Source organism: Gobius niger (assembly GCF_951799975.1).
Source record: "Gobius niger genome assembly, chromosome: 22".
Taxonomy (NCBI): domain Eukaryota; kingdom Metazoa; phylum Chordata; class Actinopteri; order Gobiiformes; family Gobiidae; genus Gobius; species Gobius niger.
The window spans coordinates 15,873,998-15,896,926 of NC_136873.1; the positions used below are offsets into that span (position 1 = coordinate 15,873,998).

Sequence of the window (22,929 nt, forward strand, 5' to 3'; positions counted from 1 at the left end):
AAATTTTCGCATGGATTTGGGAACCAATCACAGAGCGAGGAGGGACGGCGACGGCAACACGATGACGCGCTATAGAGTTCGGGAATGTGACGTCACATCGCTAAGCATTATGGGATTAGCAGCCATTGTAAACTAATGGAGATTTTAAAAGTTAAAATACTGGAGTTATTGTTCACATTTAAACACTTGGAGACCACAGTGTGTTAGATGTATTTACCAGCAGTATCTCAGCAGCTAACGGAGCCGTTCCACTGTTTTTTTTCTCCACTTTTTATACTGTTTTTAGCTAATGTTAGTCTATGGAAATGTATGCTAACAGCTGCAAAGATGGCGGATCTCCATGGTAACTGTGGACTTTCCCGAACTCTATTCGATATACGGAAGCTTGTAGTTTATTTACGGATCCAACATGACAGCAGCAGACGCGACGGTATTTTTCGATCAAGCTTTAGACCTTGTTCTAAATAGTTTAGCTCAAAAGTTTACAGCGGGTACGTCACACGTCATCTCATACGATGATACGATTGGCTGTGGCTACGTGCATGATAGACTTTTTTTTTTTCTCGTATCGCCCAATAAACGACTATGGACGATCGTAAACCACACCTCTCCTATACGAGAAAATGAATTGGTGGTCCCCAGGCTAAATATCACTTGTGATTTTAGTCTAGTGTTAGCCCGGTTAGAAAAAGCCACAAAAGAGCAACAAAATGTGACAAAAACATGACAAAAAATGGACCACAACACAACAAAACGCAGCGACGATCACGATCAGCATTGTCACGCAGGTTCCGGTCAAGACAAATGAATTAAACTAGTAAGTTTGACATAACTAGTAATGCTATTTGTAACCAATACAATTCATTTAGTCCTTTTTGAATCGTCAGCCTTTTTTTACATTTATTCAATGACTTTAATCGATAAAATGCTCGTCTTGCCGGACGATTCTCGATCAACAGTCGGCCACTGGCTTCATCTCATTGAACAATACATTTCATATAAACCAAGAGCTTTCTACCTCAATCCAAAAAGTAGATCGATTAAATAAGTAAATAAATAAATAAATAGGGGTGAATTCGGGTACAGCTGGACACTTTTTGGTCGAAGCTCCAAGAAACATCCAAAAACATTTGAACTTGCATTTTGTTGTGTCTTTTCCTAAACTTTTAGGTCTCGTTGTAAAGCTTAACTGTTGATGCGAGTGGAAAATGACTTATTTTTCTTAGCCGTCCTCCTTTGTGATCGATAAAGTCCCCTCCCTCGGTCGGAGCGTCTGTTCAGATAAAGTGGGACAGTTCATTCCGATGGGATTTGGGCCTTTTCCCCTTCAGAAGACAGAAGACCTTGTTCCACAGCACTGGACAAACAACAGGTCAGCTGAAGAAATCAATCAATCAATCAATCAAGGACCCGGAGGTGTGTGGGTCTGATCACTGCTGACCCTTCTCACCCTGCACACGGACTATTCACCCCTCTCCCTCAGATGTCAAACTGTTGTTGTGTTATTCTATATCTTATTTATTTTAATATTCTTGCCCCCATAGCCTTATAGTTGAGTGTTTTATCACTTATTTGTATCTAAATTCTGTGTTATTTGTTGCATGTCGAGAAAAAAATCCTAGTTTGTGAACCCGTTCTCAAACAATGGCAATAAAAAAAACTCTTCTTATCCATCACAGTGATTCTTGTTTGTCCCTAAAGTAGGTCACGTGTATTTTGTGCTAAAATAATTGGCGGTGTGTGTGTTCTCCAGATTCGCGCTACCTTTGTATTTTGGTGAGAGCCTCATTATCACCGTTTATCGTCTTCCTTGACATTATCTCAGAAAAATAATGTTTTGGTGTTTTTTTGTGTGTGTCCCACTTTACCTGAATTTGTTTGTTCCCACTTCTACAAGAACATGAAACTGGTCCCTGCTGATTTCTGATTCGACCAGACAGAGTCATATTCATTCAGGCAACTCGAGTAACTTAAGTAACCATATACTTCTTCTTAGAGTTATTTTAGCAGTTCTTTAGTTCAAAATCCGCGCAGTAATCTTCACTTTACTGTGCGGATTTCGAACTACTCCTGGTATTATTACGCCTTACAATATAGTTCCCCCTTTTATCCGCTTAGAAAATCCACATTGTTTAATTTTGTGTAATTATACTTTGTAGTGTAACACTTCACGTAACCATATTTAAATAGGGAAAACGTGGAAGAGCTTGGTAGCTTCTATCTTGACCTGTTTTAGAGCTATAGAGTTCGGGAATGTGACGTCATATCGCTAAGCATTATGGGATTAGCAGCCATTGTAAGCTAATGGAGATTTTAAAAGTTAAAATACTGGAGTTATTGTTCACATTAAAACACTTGGAGACCACAGTGTGTTAGATGTATTTACCAGCAGTAACTCAGCAGCTAACGGAGTCGTTCTACTGTTTTTTTCTCCACTTTATATACTGTTTTTAGCTAATGTTAGTCTATGGAAATGTATGCTAACAGCTGCAAAGATGGCGGATCTGTGTTTACGTGACTGAAGGCACGGGGGAAGACCAGACAGGTCCTAAAGAACTCGTCACAGCTAAGGTAAGAACATATCTCAGTGTGTAAAAACGGTGGCCTATTCCTTTAACGTGGTGGAGGGGTTTGAGCGCCCGAATGATTCTGGAGCTCTGTTGTTGGGGGCTTGGTGCCCCTGGTAGGGTCTCCCAGGGCAAACAGGTCCTATAGATGACGGGTCAGACAAAGAGCGGTTCAGACGCCCCTTATGAGAGACCAACAGGCCCGGTTGGAACCATGAGGCCGTCCTTCTGTGGACCCACCACCTGCAGGAGGCGCCATAGGGGCTGGTGCAATGTGATTTGGGAAGCTCCAACAGCTGCTCCCACGACCCGGCAACGGACAAGTGGAAGAAGATGGATGGATGGATGTTCAAAGGAAAATAATCCCGATCTATCTGCAATAAAACACTTGATTACTATTTACCAGGGGCGGACTGGCCATATGTCTATTCTGGAAGAGCACAGAAGGGCCCCTGGCTCTAGGGCCACCGGTCTGGCCTCTTTACCTTACCCTTACCCCCGGGCGTAACCGAGCTTTACCCAAATTATTTTACTTATTTTTACTGTCCCACGTATTAATAAAGAAATAGGACGCAGAGCTTTTCAGTTCAAAGCCCCCTCTGATTGGAATAGTTTACCTTTATCCAGTCGTTCTTTAACATTGTTTGGTTTGTTTAGAGCCTCCTTATTTTCTCACCTAAAAACACCTTGTTTATGTCTTTAAGTGTATTTGTAATTTTGTACTTTTACCTCATCTCTTGGAATTGTTTTCTATTGTTTTCCTTTTGACTATATTTCTGTGGTTGTTTATTTATTTATTTTTTGTAAATTTTGTCTAAGTATTTTGGAGGGGTTTGGGAGGACTATGGAGCAAGTTTGTTTTGTCTGTGTGACTGTCCTAATGTGTGTTTTGTCATGTCTGTGTCCTGTCTTTTACTGTGTCAATAGTGTTTTGTGTTAATGGACCCCCTCGCAAACGAGATGGAACATCTCAAGGGGCATTCCATAAATAAACTTACAAACTTACAAACCCAAATCTAAAAGCTTAAAGGAAAAGCATTCAAAAACAAAACTGTGCTGGAAAAGCAACAAAAAAGTGACAAAAAAGTGACAAAAACACAACAAAACGTGACGAAAACGTGATGACAAAGCAATGAAAAAAGCGGTGAAAAAACCAACAAAAACATGACAAAAAAACCCCCAAAAAATCAAGAGACGAAAACACAACAAAAAAGTGACGAAAACAGGCCAAAAAGCCACAAAAAAGTAATAAAAAAGCAACAAAAACAAACAAACAACGAACAAAAACGGAGCGACAACGTGACGAAAAGCTACCATGACTTTTCTAGATTTGAGCTTTCAAATGAGGCGTTACGGTGTTGCTCTCCAGTCAAGAAGCCTTTGGATTTGGGTAAAGCCGAACTGGAGAAAATGCTCTCGGTGAAGGCGGGTGGTAAGAGGTTAACATATGTATTTGTGGAAGTGTCGTATTTACGCTAATTTGGGCCAGGCTGACCAGAGTCCAGGGCTGTTTTTCAGTCCCCAGTCCAGCCCCTGCTATTTACTAATGTTTAACTGACCTGAAAAGGCTTCATGTGACAGATCGACGCTGACTCAAAGTTGACTTCATTTAGTTTTCTTGCATCACATATATTAAGAATTGTTTAATCTAGTTTAAAAGGTGAAAGTCAGTCATTAGAGCAGCTCTGACAAACTTTAGACTGAGTTAAATGTAAGAATTCTCAACAGGCGATATTATTCCATTATTGATGATTTCGCCCTATGCCCGAGGAGCCGAATACATGGAATAAAAGCGCCCTCAAGTGTTCATTTGCAGAAGCTATTTCTTTTTTGTAGCGTTTAGTCAGAGCCGTGGGAAGATGTTTTAGTTAGGGGGCGCTGAGGGACAAAATTTACCCCCAAAATACTTTTTCTGTGCATAAATCCTGTTTATTAACCTCTTAACTCCCGCCTGAACCGAGAGCATTTTCTCCAGTTCAGCTTTACCCAAATCCTGTAGGCCAGTGTAACGCCTCATTTGAAATACCTACAAAACTAAATTGATCTTTTTCCTCACGTCAGATTTTTTTTTTCCACTTTTTTTGTTGGGCAGTCGTCTCATTTTTGTCAAATTTTCGTGACTTTTTTGTCACTTTTTCGTCAAATTATTTGCATTTTTTTGGTCAAAATCTTATCACTATTTCGTCAATTTTTTCTACATTTTTTCTAAATTTTTTGTCATTTTTTGTCATTTTTTGTCACTTTTTCGTCAAATTATTCGCATTTTTTTGTTAAATTCTTATAACTTTTTCGTCCATTTTTTCCTAGATTTTTCATCGAGTTTTTCTCACTTTTTGTCAAATTTTTGTCAATTTTTGTCATTTTTTTGTCACTTTTTGTCACTTTTTCGTCAAAATTTCTCACTTTTTCGTCCATTTTTCCTCCATTTTTCGTCAAAATTTTTCTCACTTTTTTGTCAAATTTTTGTCCATTTTTGTCATTTTCTTGTAAATTTTTCTCACTTTTTCGTCAATGTTTTCTCACTTTTTCACATTTTCCTCCTTGTTTTCGTCTCAGTTTTGTCGCTATTTTCACAGCTTTTTTCCAGAAGCTTTTGGACTGGGGGTAAAGCTGGAGAAAATGTGCTCGGTTCAGGTGGGAGTTAACGGGTTAACAGTGCCTGCAGTTCACAAACTATCCACCAGGGGGTGCTGCAGCGCCCTCAGCACCCTGGGTTCCCACGGCCTTGTGTTTAGTTCCTGTTCAATAAAATAAATACATCTATGTTTCTGAGAACTTAACAGTGTTTCAGTGTTGTGACCTCATCCTGAAAGCGCCAGGGTGTTGCTTTGCGGTTCATAGTTTAAATATGACATAAAGATTAAGCTATAGCCAATAATGCCACCGTGGTAATAAACAACTTCAAAAGATCTGCCCCGTGTGAGGCTCGAACTCACGACCTTCAGATTATGAGACTGACGCGCTGCCTACTGCGCCAACGAGGCGACGAAAGCGGAAGGCGTCAAAGATCATCTACGAAGACGAGATGCACCACTCCAAGCGTCAGCGTCAGCGTCAGCGACGTCAGTTCGGAGACAGAAAGCCCAAAGCTGTGATACATCTTCGTCAATGTGCACATCTATGAAATACTGACGAAACTGCTGAGAACGAGTATATCATAGCAGTTTGTAAAGTTTGTAAATTCATCATGTCATGCGTATTTTTAAGTCATTCCATCTTGAAGCTACATTCATTCTCGTGACTAGATGGCTATAGAGTTCAGGAATGTGATGTCATATCGCTAAGCATTATGGGATTAGCAGCAATTGCAAACTAATGGAGATTTTAAAAGTTAAAATACTGGAGTTTTTGTTCACATTAAAACACTTGGACACCACAGTGAGTTAGACGTGTTCACCAGCAGTAACTCGGCAGCTAATGGAGTTGTTCCACGGCTTTTTCTCCACTTTATTTTACTGTTTTTAGCTAATGTTAGCCAACGGAAATGTATGCTAACAGCTGCAAAGATGGCGGATCTCCATGGTAACTGTACACTTTCCTTTGCAGCTGTTAGCATACATTTCCATTGACTAACATTAGCTAAAAACAGTATAAAAAGTGGAGAAAAAACACGTGGAACAACTCCGTTAGCTGCTGAGCTACTGCTGGTGAATACGTAGTATAACTCACTGTGGTGTCCAAGTGTTTTAATGTGAACAATAACTCCAGTATTTTGACTTTTAAAATCTCCATTAGTTTACAATGGCTGCTAATCCCATAATGCTTAGCGATATGACGTCACATTCCCGAACTCTATAATCTCAAATTACATTAATGATTTGTAGGGAAAATTGATAATTCCAAGGCCGTGGGAACCCAGGGTGCTGAGGGCGCTGCAGCACCCCCTGGTGGATAGTTTGTGAACTGCAGGCACTATTAACCCCTTAACTCCCACCTGAACCGAGCACATTTTCTCCAGCTTTACCCCCAGTCCAAAAGCTTCTGGAAAAAAAAGGTGTGAAAATAGCAACAAAACTGAGACGAAAACAATGATGAAAATGTGAAAAAAGTGGCAAAAAATGTACAAAAAATGACTGAAATGGACAAAAATTTGACGAAAAATTGGAAAAAAAATGGACAAAAAAGTGATAAGAATTTGACCAAAAAAATTTGAATAATTTGACGAAAAAGTGACAAAAAATTTACAAAAAATGACAAAAATGGACACATATTTGGCCAAAAAGTGAGGAAAAAATGGACGAAAAAATGAGAAATATTTGACGAAAAAGTGAGAAAAAATGGACAAAAAAGTGAGAAAAAATGGACGAAAATTTGACAAAAATGAGATGAATGTCCAACAACAACAAAAAATGATGAAAAAAAATCTGATGTGAGGAAAAAGATCAATTTAGTTTTGTAGGTCTTTCAAATGAGGTGTTACACTGGCCTACAGGATTTGGGTAAAGCTGAACTGGAGAAAATGCTCTCGGTTCAGGCGGGAGTTAAGAGGTTAATAAATAGGATTCGTTCTTCTGTTACGCGCTCATGTCTCGTAGCTACATTCACGTGACTATTAAAGAAAAACAAACAAACATATATATAGCCAAGTAGAAAAAAAACAGACTAAAAAATAATCACATACTTTTGCCTTCTGGTGGAGGACGATGCTACTTGTCCCCATGGCAGCCACTGACCCTGAACGCCTCACGCGCAGACAGGCTGCGGCCGCTTTAAGAACAATCTCCCGCGTCCGAACTTCAAGCGGAAATAGCTGTGTGTTTTTTCCCTCTATTTAAGCGCGCCAACAAAGCCCACCAGCACCAGCGGTCTTGCCCGGGGTTTGGCACCACGTCTCTGCGTCCCTTTGTCCTCTTTTGCACCGCCGCGTATCCTCCATCCCCCCGTGAAGAAATGCCCGAGGAAACGTCCACCCCGTCCGCCGCGGAGAGGTGAGCCACGGTCGGACTGATCGGTCGCAAGAACCCGCAGGACGGCTGGGGGGTTAGCATGCGTGTTGCTACAAACTGGTCTGTCAAAGCTGTACTTCGAATGCACATCTTTTATTCAAGATGTTTTTACTTATTTCTGCGTTTTTTTGCGTGAATCCGAACCGACACGTTAAGATTACACGGTTTTCTTTGCATTTGTTAAGTGACCGAACGATGCTAATGTGGAAGTGAACGTTGAATATGCTGCATGAAAATCAACTTCAAGCTTATCGGGTTAATTCGTGTTGAAAAAATCGTAACTTTCTATGTTGGAAATGTTAATAGTCAAATGAAGTGAGCCACTGAAGCTGTTAAAAGTGTGAAACCCAAAGCGTGGCTCATAAGTAAAGACGAACGACAATAAAATCATAATTGCGATAAACAATGTGTTGAATTGTGAGTTAGCGGTGTAGCCGTATGCTTCTGTTTGCACGCATGCGCAGAGCGGGGCTGTAAACTGATCCGGCATGGACAGATGTGGCAATGTTTTCAGTAGTTTTTGAATTAAAGCGTGTATTTCTGTCACTCTGCTATATTGAACTTTAATATTTGCTGAAAGTTTACCTCACCTCGTGACCATTTGAGCACGTGCATTAGGGGGCCGTGTTTTCTTCTAAACCGAACACCTGAAACCAATCATTACAAGACTTCTCGGCTTTCCCCAGTTTAAAGAAGTAATTGAATAAAATGGATCCAATTGCTTTATTTATCTAGCACGTTTAAACGAAGTGCTGCACACAAAAAAACTATACAAAGATATAGATATCCATCTCCATAATTTTAAATGGGAAAAAAAATGTCCAAAAAAAACCATACAAATAGAGTTCGGGAATGTGACGTCATATCGCTAAGCATTATGGGATTAGCAGCCATTGTAAACTAATGGAGATTTTAAAAGTTAAAATACTGGAGTTATTGTTCACATTAAAACACTTGGAGACCACAGTGTGTTAGATGTATTTACCAGCAGTATCTCAGCAGCTAACGGAGTCGTTCCACTGTTTTTTCTCCACTTTTTATACTGTTTTTAGCTAATGTTAGTCTACGGAAATGTATGCTAACAGCTGCAAAGATGGCGGATCTCCATGGTAACTGTGGACATTCCCTAACTCTATACAGAATTATCCTGGACTCACTTTTTTTCTTTCTTTTTTTCTCGTTATTTCAAGAAAATGTCATGTTTGTACAAAAATGAATCACGTTATTTCATGATAACAATTTTATTATTATTACTTTTGCCCTTTTTATGTTCAATCAACAATGTCAAACTGCAGAATGACCAAGGATCAAACCATAAAACGGATTATAAACAATGAAATATGTTTGCTGTTTGGCTCTGTTGGTGCATGCAATAAGAATAGTTGTAGCAGTCTGCTTTTTCTGTGGGTTCTAGCCACACAGTGCAGATTATACCTGAACCTGAACCACTGCATTGGGAGAGGGGGCAGTAATGTGAATATAGCATGTCAATGTCAATTTAATAACGTGTGCATTATATTCTTTTCTCTCATGCAGTATGGAGGAGAAGCCATGCTCGTCTACGTCCGCCTCAGACAGGTTAGTTTGTAATGCAGTGTTTTCCATGGATTTTCTGGAGCCTTATTTTAGTGCAGGGCAGGCTGTTCATTTCTGATGTAAAATAAGAATTGCATTCACAAAAGCTTAAGTAACCCTGCTTTGTCTAGCATATATTTACTGTCTCTAGTGGGGCTGCACAAAGAAAAACATTTGTAAGTCTTGGATATTTACCCAACTATTTAAACATGAGCAATCTATATTTTAGCTTAGTTTCAAAATAAAGGTAATCGACACAGACGGCATCTCGTCATAGAAGGGGGCGTGGCCTCGCCGAGGGGGAAAATAGAATCTTTTGGGAAACATAATTTTTCCCTCTTTTTAGCCATTTTGTGGTGGAATCAACTTATTTATCACATAAATGCAGTCAAGTGTAAATCTGGTTCATATGGATATTTTGTCGCAACAGATTGTTCAGTAGAAGTGAAAAAACTGCAGTTGTAGCTAGCGCTAGCTAACCGTTAGCATTAGCCCGATGCTAACCTGTAGCATCAAGTTAGCATTCTGTGTTATTTGTGTATTTATGGGCTGTTGAACCACTTTGCTCCATGTCTTTGTTTCTTTTTTTACTTTAAAACTAAATTCAGAATTCGTTAAGAGGTTTTTGAATAATTAGAGAAAGTTTACATTTTTTCTAAATTGTTTTCCCCTTAACATGACCATATATGGGCGATTCCAGAGATGCCGTCTGTATCTATACAGTGTACTAGCTAAAATTAAACTAAGGTAAATTGTGTCTAATGGTTACCTTTAGCTAATTTGTCAGCTCTGTTTACTTTGCTGTTGCTGTTAATGAGAAAAATGTTTACTTTTGCAATAACTTGTGGTGTATCAGGATCTGTTGCGTGACCTGTTGTGATGACAATGGTTTGGTGACCCGTTGTGCAGCCCTAACATATTGTCTCGTTGGCCACAATTGCAAACTTCAGCAGAAAAGGATGTGGAATATTAACTCGCAATGTGTGCAAATCTTCAGCAGCACGGACGTGATGGAGGAGGCCAAGAAGCTGATCGGCACCGGCAACCGGCACCTGGTGATGGGAGACGTGGTGTCTGCGGTGGCTGTGTTCCAGGACGCCTGTGGCATGCTGTGAGTGACTGAGCCTAATGTACATGAAGAGGACAAATGACAGGCGACTTTCAGGTTTTGGGCCAGATTGGTACTGTATAAGCTTTACCTGAAAACTAAAGTAACTATAATTCACGTTAAATCAGCTGAATGAAGGAACATCATTTGTGAGGAAAAAAATGTCTTTGAAGCTTCCATTTTCCACATTTAACACATTGTGATGACCTTCTTTCTCCTTAAAGAAGTTCCTATAAACTCTCAGACTGTGTATATCTGTGACTGAGGGCTTCCCCATAGCGTTCATCTGGGGTTAACTAAAGCATAGCAGTTTTATGCTGGGTTTTTGGAGTCTGCTACAATCTAGACTTGGGCAAAAATGAAAATAGCGACTGGAAAACTATGTCTTAACAACATGCTCAGCATTGTACTAAACGCATGGAGGTAAGAATGACAAGTCTGACTTAAGAGGCAAAAAGTTTAAATGCAAAAGTCTGTTGGAGCAAGGAACTTCAGAGCCACTTGGTTTGGAAATTGTGTTTGCATAGACCAGGGGTGTCCAAAGTGCGGCCCTAATACCAATTTTTGGTGGCCCACAGCCTTCTTGTTTTATTGCCACACATTGCCAGAGATTGTCTTTTTACTCCAATTTTAATAATTCCACGCAATTAAAACCTCAAATGAACATTTATTGTGGGACTGGGCTGGCATTATGGTTCTAAGACTAAATAAAAGTGTGTGAATGGTTTAAACCTCTCTTAAATACACAGTTGAACATTTGAATGCATTGATCTGTGGCCCTCCATGCTTTATACATGTCTATATACGGCCCCCGGTGAAAAAAGTTTGGACACCCCTGGCATAGACGGTATATCAGTGGACTAATTATAGCCTAGTTTTGCCGAAAATCCAGTCTTATACTTAACATTATTCCTACCCTGAAAGCTTGTAATGTGATAGTGACCCTGACATTCCACTGATCTACAACGGCCTTTTCAAATGGACGTCTCTGAATTCTAATTCCCCCCCCCCCCTGTTCTAATGTCTAACCCCAGGGCTGCGAGATACGGAGACACTGCAGACGAGTGCGGACAGGCCTTGTTCTTGTGTGGGAAGTCCCTGCTGGAGCTCGCCAGGTGAGAACTCTATGATTTTATTTACATTATATTTCAAATCTTCTCACCCTCGCTCTCTGTCTGCTGCGTCCAGGATGGAGAACACTGTCCTGGGTAACGCTCTGGAGGGAGTCCCAGAGGAGGGCGAAGATGACGACGATGATGACGAGCAGCAGCCCAGTAACCCCAACATCGAGAGCGCAAACAATCTGGACGGTATGTTGGAGCAGGTCATTTCTGGGATGTTTGGCTCTTTGTTGCCTTGCCAGAGGAAAAACAATCGACCAAACTCGGCCATTACGATGTTTATTTAGCTCATTGTGTGGCTTCACTGGTTCTGCTAACTTGCAGTTGTGAGTGGCAGTACTTTTATTATTATTCCTATGGAGATTGGCTTAGTCCCGTTTGTTTTTAAAGCTAGAGGCATTTAAATGTGCCGCAAATATGAACAAAACTGTGCGTCTCACAGCTAAATGCTAACATGCAATAAAAACTACAGCAAAAGTTTTTATTTATTTGTCAGGGACGATACAACCAACATAGTTGCAATTAATATTTGCAGCTGATGCGTTGCATGAAGCGCTTGTAGCTAGTGGTAATTCGCAGCTCATGTCCCTGGTTGGGCCTTTCTACACAGTTTACAAAAATAAAACACATTAATACATAGAAAACTAGAAAACTTTCAGTCACACTATGCACTCACACCTACATTCACACAGACTCGGTGCTATTTACAAATGGGTACAGCTTTGGTTTGTTTTTAGCCAGGACTTAACCCTAGAAGTGAACATTTTAAACTAAGTTTAAGTTCTGTGGGTAGTGCGTTCCACAGCTGTTTTTTTTTTAAACAAACATGCAGTAAGTGATCATCTAGGAGGAACTGTATCACAGAATCTTAAAGTTATAGGCCACCGTTTTTACATACTGAGATGTTCTTACCTTGGCTTTGACGAGTTCTTTAGGACCAGAGCAGTTCGAAATCTGCGCAGTAATCTACACTGTACTGTGCAGATGCCAAACTACTCCTGGTATTATTACGCCTTACAATATAGTTCCCCCTTTTATCCGCTTAGAAAATCCATTGTTTAATTTTGTGTAATTATACTTTGTAGTGTAACACTTCACGTAACCATATTTAAATAGGGAAAACGTGGAAGAGCTTGGTAGCTTCTATCTTGACCTATTTTGGAGCTAGAGAGGGAGAGGCTAAATGCTAACGCCGTCTGCGCTGTGTTTACGTGACTGAAGGCACGGGTGAAGATCAGACAGGTCCTAAAGAACTCGTCAAAGCTAAGGTAAGAACATATCTCAGTATGTAAAAACGGTGGCCTATTCCTTTAAATAAAATGATTATTCAAACAGGTCTTTGCTAATCTCCATTGGAAATAAATGGAACAGAAAATACTGGCGCTCACAACTTCAGCTTAGTGGAAATGACAGACCTCTTGTCCACTTGCATCTTAGGATTTCACCCTGAAATCAACTGAAACTCTGCCACATCCAGTAGCGGTCATTGTCCGTCTCCAACACATCTAAAGCTGAGGACACGCTTTGGGATTTTACCGTTTTTAAGACATTCATGAGGACTTCCATTTATGAGAATTTCAGTGTGTGTTATATAAATATTCTTCCAGCTATTTGTCCTGAACAAGAGGGGTGCCAAAATGGAACCTTGTGGCACCCCAGCTGCACAGTCTATAAAAGAACTCAATGATCTTAATTCTTGTGCAGTGCTTCCTATTTTCTAATAGTATTTCTGAGACAGTACAATGTTTAAAATCCATAGTTAGAGCCGTAATGTCTTCCCCATGTATTCAAATGTGGCGGTCCCGATTCAGAGAAGACTAGAGATGAGCTCCGAAAGCAGGTGTACGAGGCCATGGCCGAGGAGGACCAGGCCGAGGCCAAACGGAGCCAAGACGGGGCTGAGGAGGCCGGAGGAGACGCCAGCTCCCCAGCGAAGGACGGAGCCACTTCCGAGGCCGCCGAGAGCGCTTCTCCTAAAGTGAAGGAAGAGGCATGCGAGTCCCCTGAGAAAGAACCTTCCGCTGACGATGAGGAAGAAGGGTCAATGGAGGAGGAGGAGCCAGAAGGCAATTTTTAAGTAGTTTTTAAAAGGGCGCTCGAGGTTCCTCCACACGGGTGTTTGGATTGTTCTGGCTAAAACGCACCGCACTTTCGGGAGTTCTTTGTGGGGATCTTGGTGTCTGTTTTGAGTGTGGTTGCAAGTTCTCTGGCTAAACCTTCTGCTCGTTACAGACGACGACGACGACGACGATGAGGAAGATGAACAAGGAGAGAAAAATGGGGTAAGTTACGTTTTTTTGAGGATTTGAAAACATGGGCTGCCATTGCTTTGGGTTTAAAGGAGACCCATCTGGAACTTTCCTCGTCACAGTTCTGGAGCAGCAAACTGACCTTTTAAAACTTTTGCAACAGGAGGAGGAAGAGGTTGGGAATCTGCAGCTGGCTTGGGAGATGCTGGAAGTTGCTAAAGTGATCTACAAAAGGTATGTGCGGGTCTTACGGTGATGCTTTAAGATTCGACAACTAGGGGCTAACAATGGTCTTTACAGAAAGGAGAGCAAAGAGGACCAGCTGATGGCGGCGCAGGCTTATCTTAAACTGGGAGAAGTCAGCGCAGAGTCTGGTTAGTGTTGAAACATGTACTCTGTAGTAACACTAGTATTTCATTGAAAACAGTGAGTTATACGCCTATTAGATACTGGTGAGATCTATTTCTGGATGTTCTTAAAACGGCATCTTTCCAAAGAGTTTTGTGCACTAAATTGAAGTTTGGCTGCCTGTTCCTCTCCACAGGTAACTACCCGCAGGCGCTGGAGGACTTCCAGGAGTGCCTGTCCCTGCAGCTGAAGCACCTGCCCTCCCACAGCCGACTCTTGGCCGAGACGCACTACCATGTGGCCACCACCCTCTGCTACATGGACCAGTACCCCATGGCCATCCAGCACTACAACAGCTCCGTCACCGTCATCGAGGCCAGGCTGGGTGAGGCGCTTTCAGCTTTGGTTAATGATATGATTAACCTTTTTATCAGATCGGAATTGAGATATGAGCTGCTGTGGCAACCGTAACCTCAAGGTTGAGTGATAGGCAGGCATGCCAAATCAAGTCTTTGTTTTCTTTGGCTGCTGGATAATCTGAAGTGTCTTCAGGAGTATCAAGTTTTTCCGCAGTCGTTAAACAAACTCTGTCTCGCACTGTGTAAACTATTCTAACTAAATGTACCGTAAATTCTCTAACACTGGCCTGTATTCCATTAGCGGCCGGGTCTCTAACAGAGGCCGGGTTCGCGGCTGGCGGAGGCAAATTAAAGCCGGTCTCTAAAACAGGCCGGGGCTTTTATTAGAAACTATAGCGGTAGAAATATTCCCCATGTTAGGAATTTGTCTCATACTCGTGTAAAGGAAAACTCGCGTCCAGGAAGTAACAAACGGGAACCCGGGCCGATGGGGACGCTGCGGAGGAGCTGATCCGAGCGTAACTTTGACACAGATTTATTCACTTTTCAAACCTCCTGTGACGATATTTGGAAACAGGGCAACAAATGCTGTGTGACCCTCCAGGGTTTTAATAAAGTCGCCATCGCGTCTTCAAAGCACGCCCAGCTGCTCCGTGTGCAGGTCAGTCCCACGCCTCAAAATAACTCGTCCCATCAGCGCGAGCGTCTCGTCTTCTCTCGGGTCAGTCTCATGATCGATCACAAACACAAACGCTCCGTCTAAACTCGCCTTTTACACAAGATAACAACAAATAATCCGGTCCGCGGTAAAAACGAAACAGAAACCTGCAGTGACATTGATGTCAAAGCTCCGCTAACAGCAACAAAACACTTCCTGTTGTCCCGACAAAATAAAAGGCGTCAATGTTCCAGCCGCTGGGAGAGGGTTTGAAATGTTCATTAATAAATGAACCTAATATTTTAGGTGCAAATGGACACAAATCACGTTTTTCTTTTTCCTGGTCGTCCGTTTTGCTCAAATAGAAATAAAGGCCTGTCTCTAATTGTGGCCTGGTTCCAATAAAGGCCTGGTCCTACATGCCCTTGAGTAAACAAGGGCCCCGGCCTATACTAGAGCATTTACGGTAAATTACCAGCCATTAAAAATGTAATGAATGTGGCTCATCAATAACAATGCATTTATGCATAGGCCGAGCACTACACGAGCGTTTTAGTGGGTCCAAAAACACGGCTATTTCTAATGAAAGAATGTTGAGGGGGGGGAAAAAAAACAATGGCTCAAATTAAAACATAAAGTTGAGAGACGATGGAGACCGGCAGGTGTCACATGGACGTACCCCAATCAACACATCTATACAACTCAGACCAGAGCTAAACCCATAGCTTAAAGGAGCTCATGTTCTCTCAATCCTCTCTCCGCAGCCATGTTGCAGGAGGCCATCGACAAAGCGGAGGGAGAGGAGGCGGCGGCGAAGGAGAAGGGCGAGCTGGATGAGCTGAGGCTGCTGCTGCCGGAGATCAGGGAGAAGGTGGAGGACGCTAAAGAGAGCCAGAGGACGGCCACTGCCGCCTCCAGGGCCATCCAGCAGACACTCGTACGGGTCGCTGTTCCCCCCACTCGGAATTCTCAAAAGGGCCAAACGTTTCTAAGGTTTTTGTTCTCGTCACAGGGCGGGGCTTCCACATCCTCAGGATTCAGTGAAAACGGCAGCTCGTCTTCGTCGGCATTCGGAGCCTCTCAGGTTAGAACTGGTTAACTGCATTGACTCTCCATATGTCAGATGTTAGGGTTTATGCAAGAAAGTTTTTGTTTGTTTGATCCTGCAGTGGCTGTATGGTCAGCATGGCACCTTTACCTTCTGTCACACTGGCCTCTACAAGGCTCCAGGATCAATTGTTTTGTGGGTGCTCTGGTGAGAGGCTTCGTCAGCAGAGAAAACCTTCCAAACAATTGATCCTGGAGCCATTTTTCTATGGGCAGATACTACAGTCCGGTGCCTGGGGTGGGTTGAAGGAAAGCGAGGCAGTGCGATGGGTCTCGATGCAGTCATGGTGGACAGACCCGTCTTTAGCTCATTTTGGCTGAGTATGTGCAGACGAGACGTGGGTCACAGACAAAACTTTTTCCAGGATTTCTGAAGTGGTGGTGGTTATCCTGTGTTTCCCCCTTGTCAGGCACATGGCTAACTATTGCGCTGCAGAAAAAAGCCATTGGCACATGACTGACTGATGTAGACCACCAGATTAAGTTTATTTAATTCTTATGGCCAACGTACGTAAAATGGGCCGTGGGCATGACGTACATGGTGTAAATAAGGCATATAGTTTTAGCTGCTTCTTTCCCCTAGTATTTGCCTTGTCACCTCCTGAATGATTCTATAACCCCACCAGAGGGCAGCATTTGTTCTCATCCGGTACAGCAGGGGAAGAGCACAGAAGGGCCACTGGCTCTAGGGCCACCAGTCCCGCCTCAACCGAGCTTTACCCAAACCTAAAAGCTAAAAAGAAAAGCATCAAAATAGCGAGGAAAAACGATGAAAACATGAGAAATGCGGACAAAAAAACAAACAAAAATATGACGTGACAAAGTTTCCATCACTTTTGTAGGTCTTGGCTTTCAACTGAGGCGTTACATTGTTGCTCTCCAGTCGAAGCTTTTAGATTTGGGTAAAGCCCAGTATAAAAAAACACATGGATCTTAAAGGAATTCCGTGGAGCATGGTGTGCCACAAGGATCAATTTTGGGACCACTATTATTTATTATTTATATTAACGATTTTGCTTCTGTTTCTACGACCACCTTTCCAGTTTTTGCTTATGATAAAAATAAAAATAAATAATAATAAAAAGCCGAACTGGGGAAAATGTACTCGTTAATGTTAAGGCGGGTGGTAAGAGGTTAAAATATGTATATAATATGTAACAATTACGCTAATTTGGGCCAGGCTGGTCAGAGTCCAGGGCTGTTTTTCAGTCCCAGGCCGCTGGGTCGCCACAAGGTCAAATAGGCTAACTAAATAAATTGTAATGACTCTTGGGTTTTGTGTCCTTTTTTAGATTCCAGTAAAACCCGCAGCCAGCTCGTCGTCCTCCGCGGTGACGGACATCTCTCACCTGGTCAGGAAAAAGGTAAAGCTCCCGAGTCGGTCGCCGCTACAGTCTCTGCATGCTCGGTGTGTAGATTCTCTCTGTGGTTGGATGGTTTCAGAGGTGGGTTAACTGGCAAAGGCAAAAAATGCGGTTTTAATTTTGTTTCTCAAGCAAGTCCGTGCATAAACGAGTGGTTCAAAGTAACACGCCCCCTGCTGGTACCCACCTCTGCGCTTCTGTGAGTGTTTTTTGTCGGCGCTTTCTGAGGAGTGGGGCTTGTGTGCATGCCGATCTGCGGGAGGGCGGTAGTCAGTTTGACGTGTCCGGTTTGTTTGACAGAGGAAACCGGACGAGGACAGCGCAGTAGAGGACTCGGGGACAAAACAGGCCAAACGGGAACTAAATGGCAACGGCGACTCTAGCAGCGAGCAACAGGAGGCGAGTCGGGTTTCTCTGCCCCGGAGGAGAGAGAGGAGGTTCTCTGTAGGATTTGCTGTCGTAGTTTAGGCCCATCTTGAACTCCCAATGCTTCTTTTTGCCAAGTGTTGGTTACGGTAAAGCTTTGATCTCCAACCTGTAGCACCCAAAGGCTTAGAGGTGGAGCAGATGATTAACTTTGGGACATACTTTAAGAAAAGCCAAACTTTACGACCATCACAAAGGGCATTAGTGCCAGTTGGCTGCAAAAAATCAAAATGACGCTCATTGGCTTTTAAGGAAAGGAAAAGGTCTAATGCAAGATTTATGCCCTATTTGGTGTGACCTAAGTGAACAGTTTTGCCAAAAATACGACTATCTGCTCTACTATTTTAGGTATATAATTGTATACCAAAGATCTTTCCATCACTTTAAAAGACTTGCCAATAACTTTCCAGTGTGAAGTCCAATTATGGCCACCTTTGCTGCATAAAAGTAGCTCTTGGTAAAATAGGTTGGCGAATATATAATGATGGACTTCAATATTTATTATAATGGTTCTACAATGTTTAATGAAAGTATCCCTGGTACTCACTGGATAAACTCTGGGCTGGTACTTTTTTTTTTTTCTATTTGGAAAGACAAATGGAAATCTGAAATTGAGCTTTCCTTTTTTTGTCTCATTATTAAATGTTTGGTTGGTGCGAGTATGTTAAGTTTCAACCTTCTAAAAGCAGCTGTTCCCTGGTGCCAGCCTTGAGGCTTTTGCCATGATGCTTTTACAGTCAGATTTTTAACTGTTTCTCTCCCATTACAGTCGGCTTCCACGGAAACGGCGGCGTGAAGCTCCTCCCTCTTTCCTGACCTGAACCTCAAACCAGCACAGCATGCCTGTCATTGACACTTGTTTTTGTAAATAACCATTTTCATAGATTTGTCTGTCCAAGTTTTGTATTTACTTGTAGTAAATAAAGAGTTTGCAAAAGTGAAATGCCCCTTGACTCCTGCCTATTGAGTAGTTTCAGTCAGTTGTATAAGCTTTCCAATTTTCTAAATGTAGATTTGCATGTTTTGTGGGTAAAGGCACGCACATAACACTGTCAGTGTGCTGGATCAAAGATGGCAATAATGAAGAAAGGATTTTAAATATAGCTCACCGGGTAGCGACGTTTGGGGCACCAAGCCCTTCAGATGTGGGTAAAGGCACATCCACTTTATTTTCAAATATGCCTTGAGTGCTAAAGCTGCAATGCAATTTGGATGAGAAACACCCATTGCAAAAAATGTTTACACTGAAAATAATTGGGGAAATGTTGAAATGCAGATAGAAAATAAATGCCCGAAGTGGCAAAGGCAATTAAATGAGTTTTGTCAGCATTTATGCCTAGACTCGCCCATGTTCAGCTTTTTGTGAACAAAATTGTTGAAGAATTATTTGCTTTATTTTTGGTTAGTTTTTGTTGTTCTGTATAATTCAATCTAATTCTCCATACAGTGAGGGGACTTAACTTAAGACTTGATCTCACAATAGAGAAATTCACTTGTTACCAGTGGTTAATTTCGTCGATTAAAATATTTAGTCTTAATTTTAGTCAGTGATATTTTTTCTGACTAAAATTGGACTAAAACTAAATTAAAAGTTCCTCATGAGACTAAAACTATGACTAAAATGTCCAGATATTTTAGTCGACTAAAATAAGACTGAATAAAAATGAAAAGGAGAGACTAAAATCATCCAAACTTCTACTGTCTGTCTGAAAGAGCCTCATATCATTTAAATTCTCTGCCAAAGGATCAGCTCTGAGCTTTGTTCATGTGGAGCAGCTCCATGAAGCAGAGGAACAAGATTAAATATGATTATAATGAATATTATCAATGCAAAGTCCACTAAATTCGTCTTAAGTTTAGCCGAAATTCTCTAAAGTCTAAATTTACTTGCAATTTTAGTCGACTAAAACTAGACTAAAATTGAAGATATTTTTTTGACTAAAATCGTATTACATTTTCGTCAAAAGACTAAGACTAACTTAAAACTAAATTAAAATATGTTGTCAAAATTAACACTGCTTGTTATCATTCAACATTAAGAGTGCCAAAAAAGACGCAATAGGATAGGATTATTATCAAACGAATGATTTTAGAAGGCGAAATATTTGCCTTTTGGACTGGGCCTGCCAGACTACACTCAGGGACGTAACTTGAGCGTCATCGTGAGCGCTGATTGGCTCATCCCAGGACCACAACGCGGAAGTGGTTGGTGTTGTGATGTGGACAAAATGATCGGGGATCTCTTATTATTCGGGTATGTTTTTTTTTTTTATGTCATATCTCTTTTACCAACTAAAAATGTATGTCTTTGAGATGAATAGTTGCAGCACTCCACCATGTTTGTTATGCTTAAAAATGGAAGCGAAATCCCGTGGTTCTGGTCTGCCCGTAGACTTAGGCTAAAGCTAGTTCAGGTAAATACTAACTAGGTTCTCACTGTTTCCCGTTTTTAGGACATTATTGGTGAACGCAGGAGCTGTGTTGAATTTCAAACTGTAAGTACCCTTAAATACCGGATAATACGTTTATATTCTTTCATATGTATTGATGCTAACAACAGTAAATAGATTTAAAGGCCCTAGATGCCCAAAGTTTCCCCTCATGTGTCAACTTTTACCATAAACTAAAGGGAAAAACATGTAATTCCACAACAAAGGGAAGTCTATAACACGAGTTGCTATAAAATCAAGTGAAATCGAAGTCTAATGATAAAAATAGCAAACACCAACCCCATGTTAATGTAATTATTCCACTTGTCAACAGGAAGAGAAAAGAGTCACAAGGATTTGGGGATGACTCTGGTGCGCCAACCACAGGTCAGTGTGAAAGAAACATGTTCTGATCATGGCGTCCTTGTTACTCACTCAAATAACAACAAAAATATTACAACATGTACTTTATCTTGGGTTGATATTTAAGTGCCGCATGCTGCCAGTCCTAACCCAACGACTTGTGTTTTTAGGCGACAACATCCGGGAGTTCCTGCTCAGCCTCCGATACTTCCGCATTTTCATCGCCCTGTGGAATATCTTCATGATGTTCTGCATGATCGTGTAAGTTGACGCTGGACTCGGTCAGGTTTCGAGATTGTGTTTTTTGGCTGTTGGATTTAAAGGTGCATTATGTAGCTTTGAATGTGGGGGGAAAAAAAGTTGATATTATTGCGATTTGAACCTTTCAGTGACCCAGGAGCTGTATGGGTGGTTAACATGGCACTTTTACTTCCCATGACGGCAGCCTCTATGGAAACGGGGCTATAGATACAGACGGCATCTCGTCATAGAAGGGGGCGTGGCTTCGCCGAGGGGGAAAATAGAATCTTTAGAGAAACACAATTTTTCACTCTTTTTAGCCATTTTCTGGTGGAATATCAACGTATTTATCACACATAAGTAAAGTCATCATGTAATTATTCAAAAACTACTGTAACAAATGCTGAATTATGAATATAGTTTCTACTAAATAATGATACAAAGACATGGGGAGGAGCAAAGTGGTTCAACGGCCCATAAATACATGAAAAACGGAGAATGCTAACTTGATGCTACATGTTAGCATCGGGCTAATGCTAACGGTTAGGTCGCGCTAGCTACAACAACACAATTTTCCACTCTTTTTAGCCATTTTCTGGTGGAATATGAGCTTATTTATCACACATAAATAAAGTCAAGAGTAAATCGGGCCCATATGGATATTTTCTCACAGCAGATTGTTCAGTAGAAGTGAAAAAAACGGCAGTTGTAGCAAGCGCTAGCTAACCGTTAGCATTAGCCCGATGCTAACATGTAGCATCAAGTTAGCATTCTCCGTTATTCATGTATTTATGGGCCGTTGAACCACTTTGCTCCTCCCCATGTCTTTGTATCTTTATTTAGTAGAAAACTATCTTCATAATTCAGCGTTTGTTAGTCGTTTTTGAATAATTGGAGAAAATTTACATTTTTTTCAAAATTGTTTTCCCCCTTAACTGTTTTCAAAAATGACCATATATGGGCGATTCCAGAGATGCCGTCTGTATCTATACATTCCATACAGAAAGCCTACCAGAAACCCTGAAAAACCCTGAAAAACAAGCTAACCACCGCTAAGCTAACCACCACACATAAAAAGTTACATCATCCACCTTTAACGAATGCCGAGACTTTACTTGTTGCGTTTGAAGCACAGCCCACCCATGTGTCCGCCTTTTCACTTTCTTCCTACAGCTTGTTTGGATCCTGAGAGGCTTTTGTCGGGACGGCCGCCTCAGCCTCCTCCTCTTCACCACCTCCACCAGTGTCGAGGAGGTCATCGCCCGGCTCCCGTCTACAAGCGCTTACCAACCCCAGAAAACAAGATGACCCTATTTATTCTAACTCCATAGACGCGCTTGCATTACTAGGAGTTATTGTATTACCTTTAGATTGGTTCATTCCGGTGTGTCGTGGTGTTGATCATGGGTGACTTTATTTACTTTTTGTAATAAAATCAATGTCTTCTATCACAAGCAGTTTCTTATGTTTTTCTCTTGTTCGGAATATGGATTGTGTGAATGTTGTATTACCCAGGCCACCTGAATATAGTGGGTTTAAGTTTAAAAAATTGTAATCCAGTAGTTTGAGGTACGTTAAAGATACATTATGAACTTATGATTAGTTTGGACACTTCAGGTTTAATCTCATTTGAAATTCACAGATCTTAAATTTTACCCTTGTTTTGATCTCGATTGTATTTTCTGATGACGACTTCTGAAAAACGTGCGATTTGTGTTTCATTTTAATAGATCATGTCATGGTAAAATACTGCAATAATATCACAATGTTGCACTGCTGTAACACATATGAAGTTACTTCAATATCGTGCAGCCCTAATGGATTTGAAATGTATCATAAAATAGATTAACCATTAATTTCAGTTGCCAGTCTGGAAGGTTGAAAGTTATGATAATTAAACAAGTCTAATTTTTGACTGAATGTACAGTCTAAAAATAAATGTTCTAGATTTTTGTCAGCTTTCTTGCAAAAGAATGAATATTTTCACGCCAGTGGGGTAATACATTATGTAGGCCTAGCAACTTAAAGGAATAGGCCACCGTTTTTACATACTGAGATATGTTCTTACC

General features: G+C 41.3%; 2 protein-coding genes across 5 annotated transcripts; both read left to right on the forward strand.

The window, feature by feature from the left end:
* The first annotated feature begins 7,278 nt into the window (after positions 1 to 7,278).
* On the forward strand, positions 7,279 to 18,761 carry nasp (nuclear autoantigenic sperm protein (histone-binding)). Of its 3 annotated transcripts, none has more exons than XM_079581357.1 (13): positions 7,279 to 7,495; positions 9,050 to 9,091; positions 10,086 to 10,199; positions 11,231 to 11,311; positions 11,385 to 11,506; positions 13,550 to 13,599; positions 13,730 to 13,800; positions 13,867 to 13,940; positions 14,111 to 14,299; positions 15,696 to 15,868; positions 15,944 to 16,015; positions 17,331 to 17,402; positions 18,598 to 18,761. In XM_079581357.1, exons 1-13 carry the CDS (start codon positions 7,458 to 7,460, stop codon positions 18,622 to 18,624), a joined length of 1,125 nt encoding a protein of 374 aa, XP_079437483.1. In that variant the 5' UTR covers positions 7,279 to 7,457; the 3' UTR covers positions 18,625 to 18,761. The 3 variants fall into 3 exon arrangements, with proteins under 3 accessions (XP_079437483.1, XP_079437482.1, XP_079437481.1); XM_079581356.1 differs by lacking the exon at positions 18,598 to 18,761 and adding an exon at positions 17,703 to 17,904 and having other exon boundaries at positions 10,089 to 10,199; XM_079581355.1 differs by lacking the exon at positions 18,598 to 18,761 and adding an exon at positions 17,703 to 17,903.
* A 1,255-nt stretch (positions 18,762 to 20,016) lies between these two features.
* Positions 20,017 to 22,306, forward strand: smim7 (small integral membrane protein 7; the record flags this gene model as incomplete). Of its 2 annotated transcripts, XM_079580993.1 has the most annotated exons (5): positions 20,037 to 20,082; positions 20,282 to 20,323; positions 20,592 to 20,644; positions 20,791 to 20,881; positions 22,034 to 22,306. In XM_079580993.1, the coding sequence occupies exons 1-5, from the start codon at positions 20,057 to 20,059 to the stop codon at positions 22,047 to 22,049; spliced, it is 228 nt and encodes a 75-aa protein (XP_079437119.1). In that variant the 5' UTR covers positions 20,037 to 20,056. The 2 variants fall into 2 exon arrangements, with proteins under 2 accessions (XP_079437120.1, XP_079437119.1); XM_079580994.1 differs by lacking the exon at positions 22,034 to 22,306 and having other exon boundaries at positions 20,017 to 20,082; positions 20,791 to 20,885.
* Positions 22,307 to 22,929: the final 623 nt, after the last annotated feature.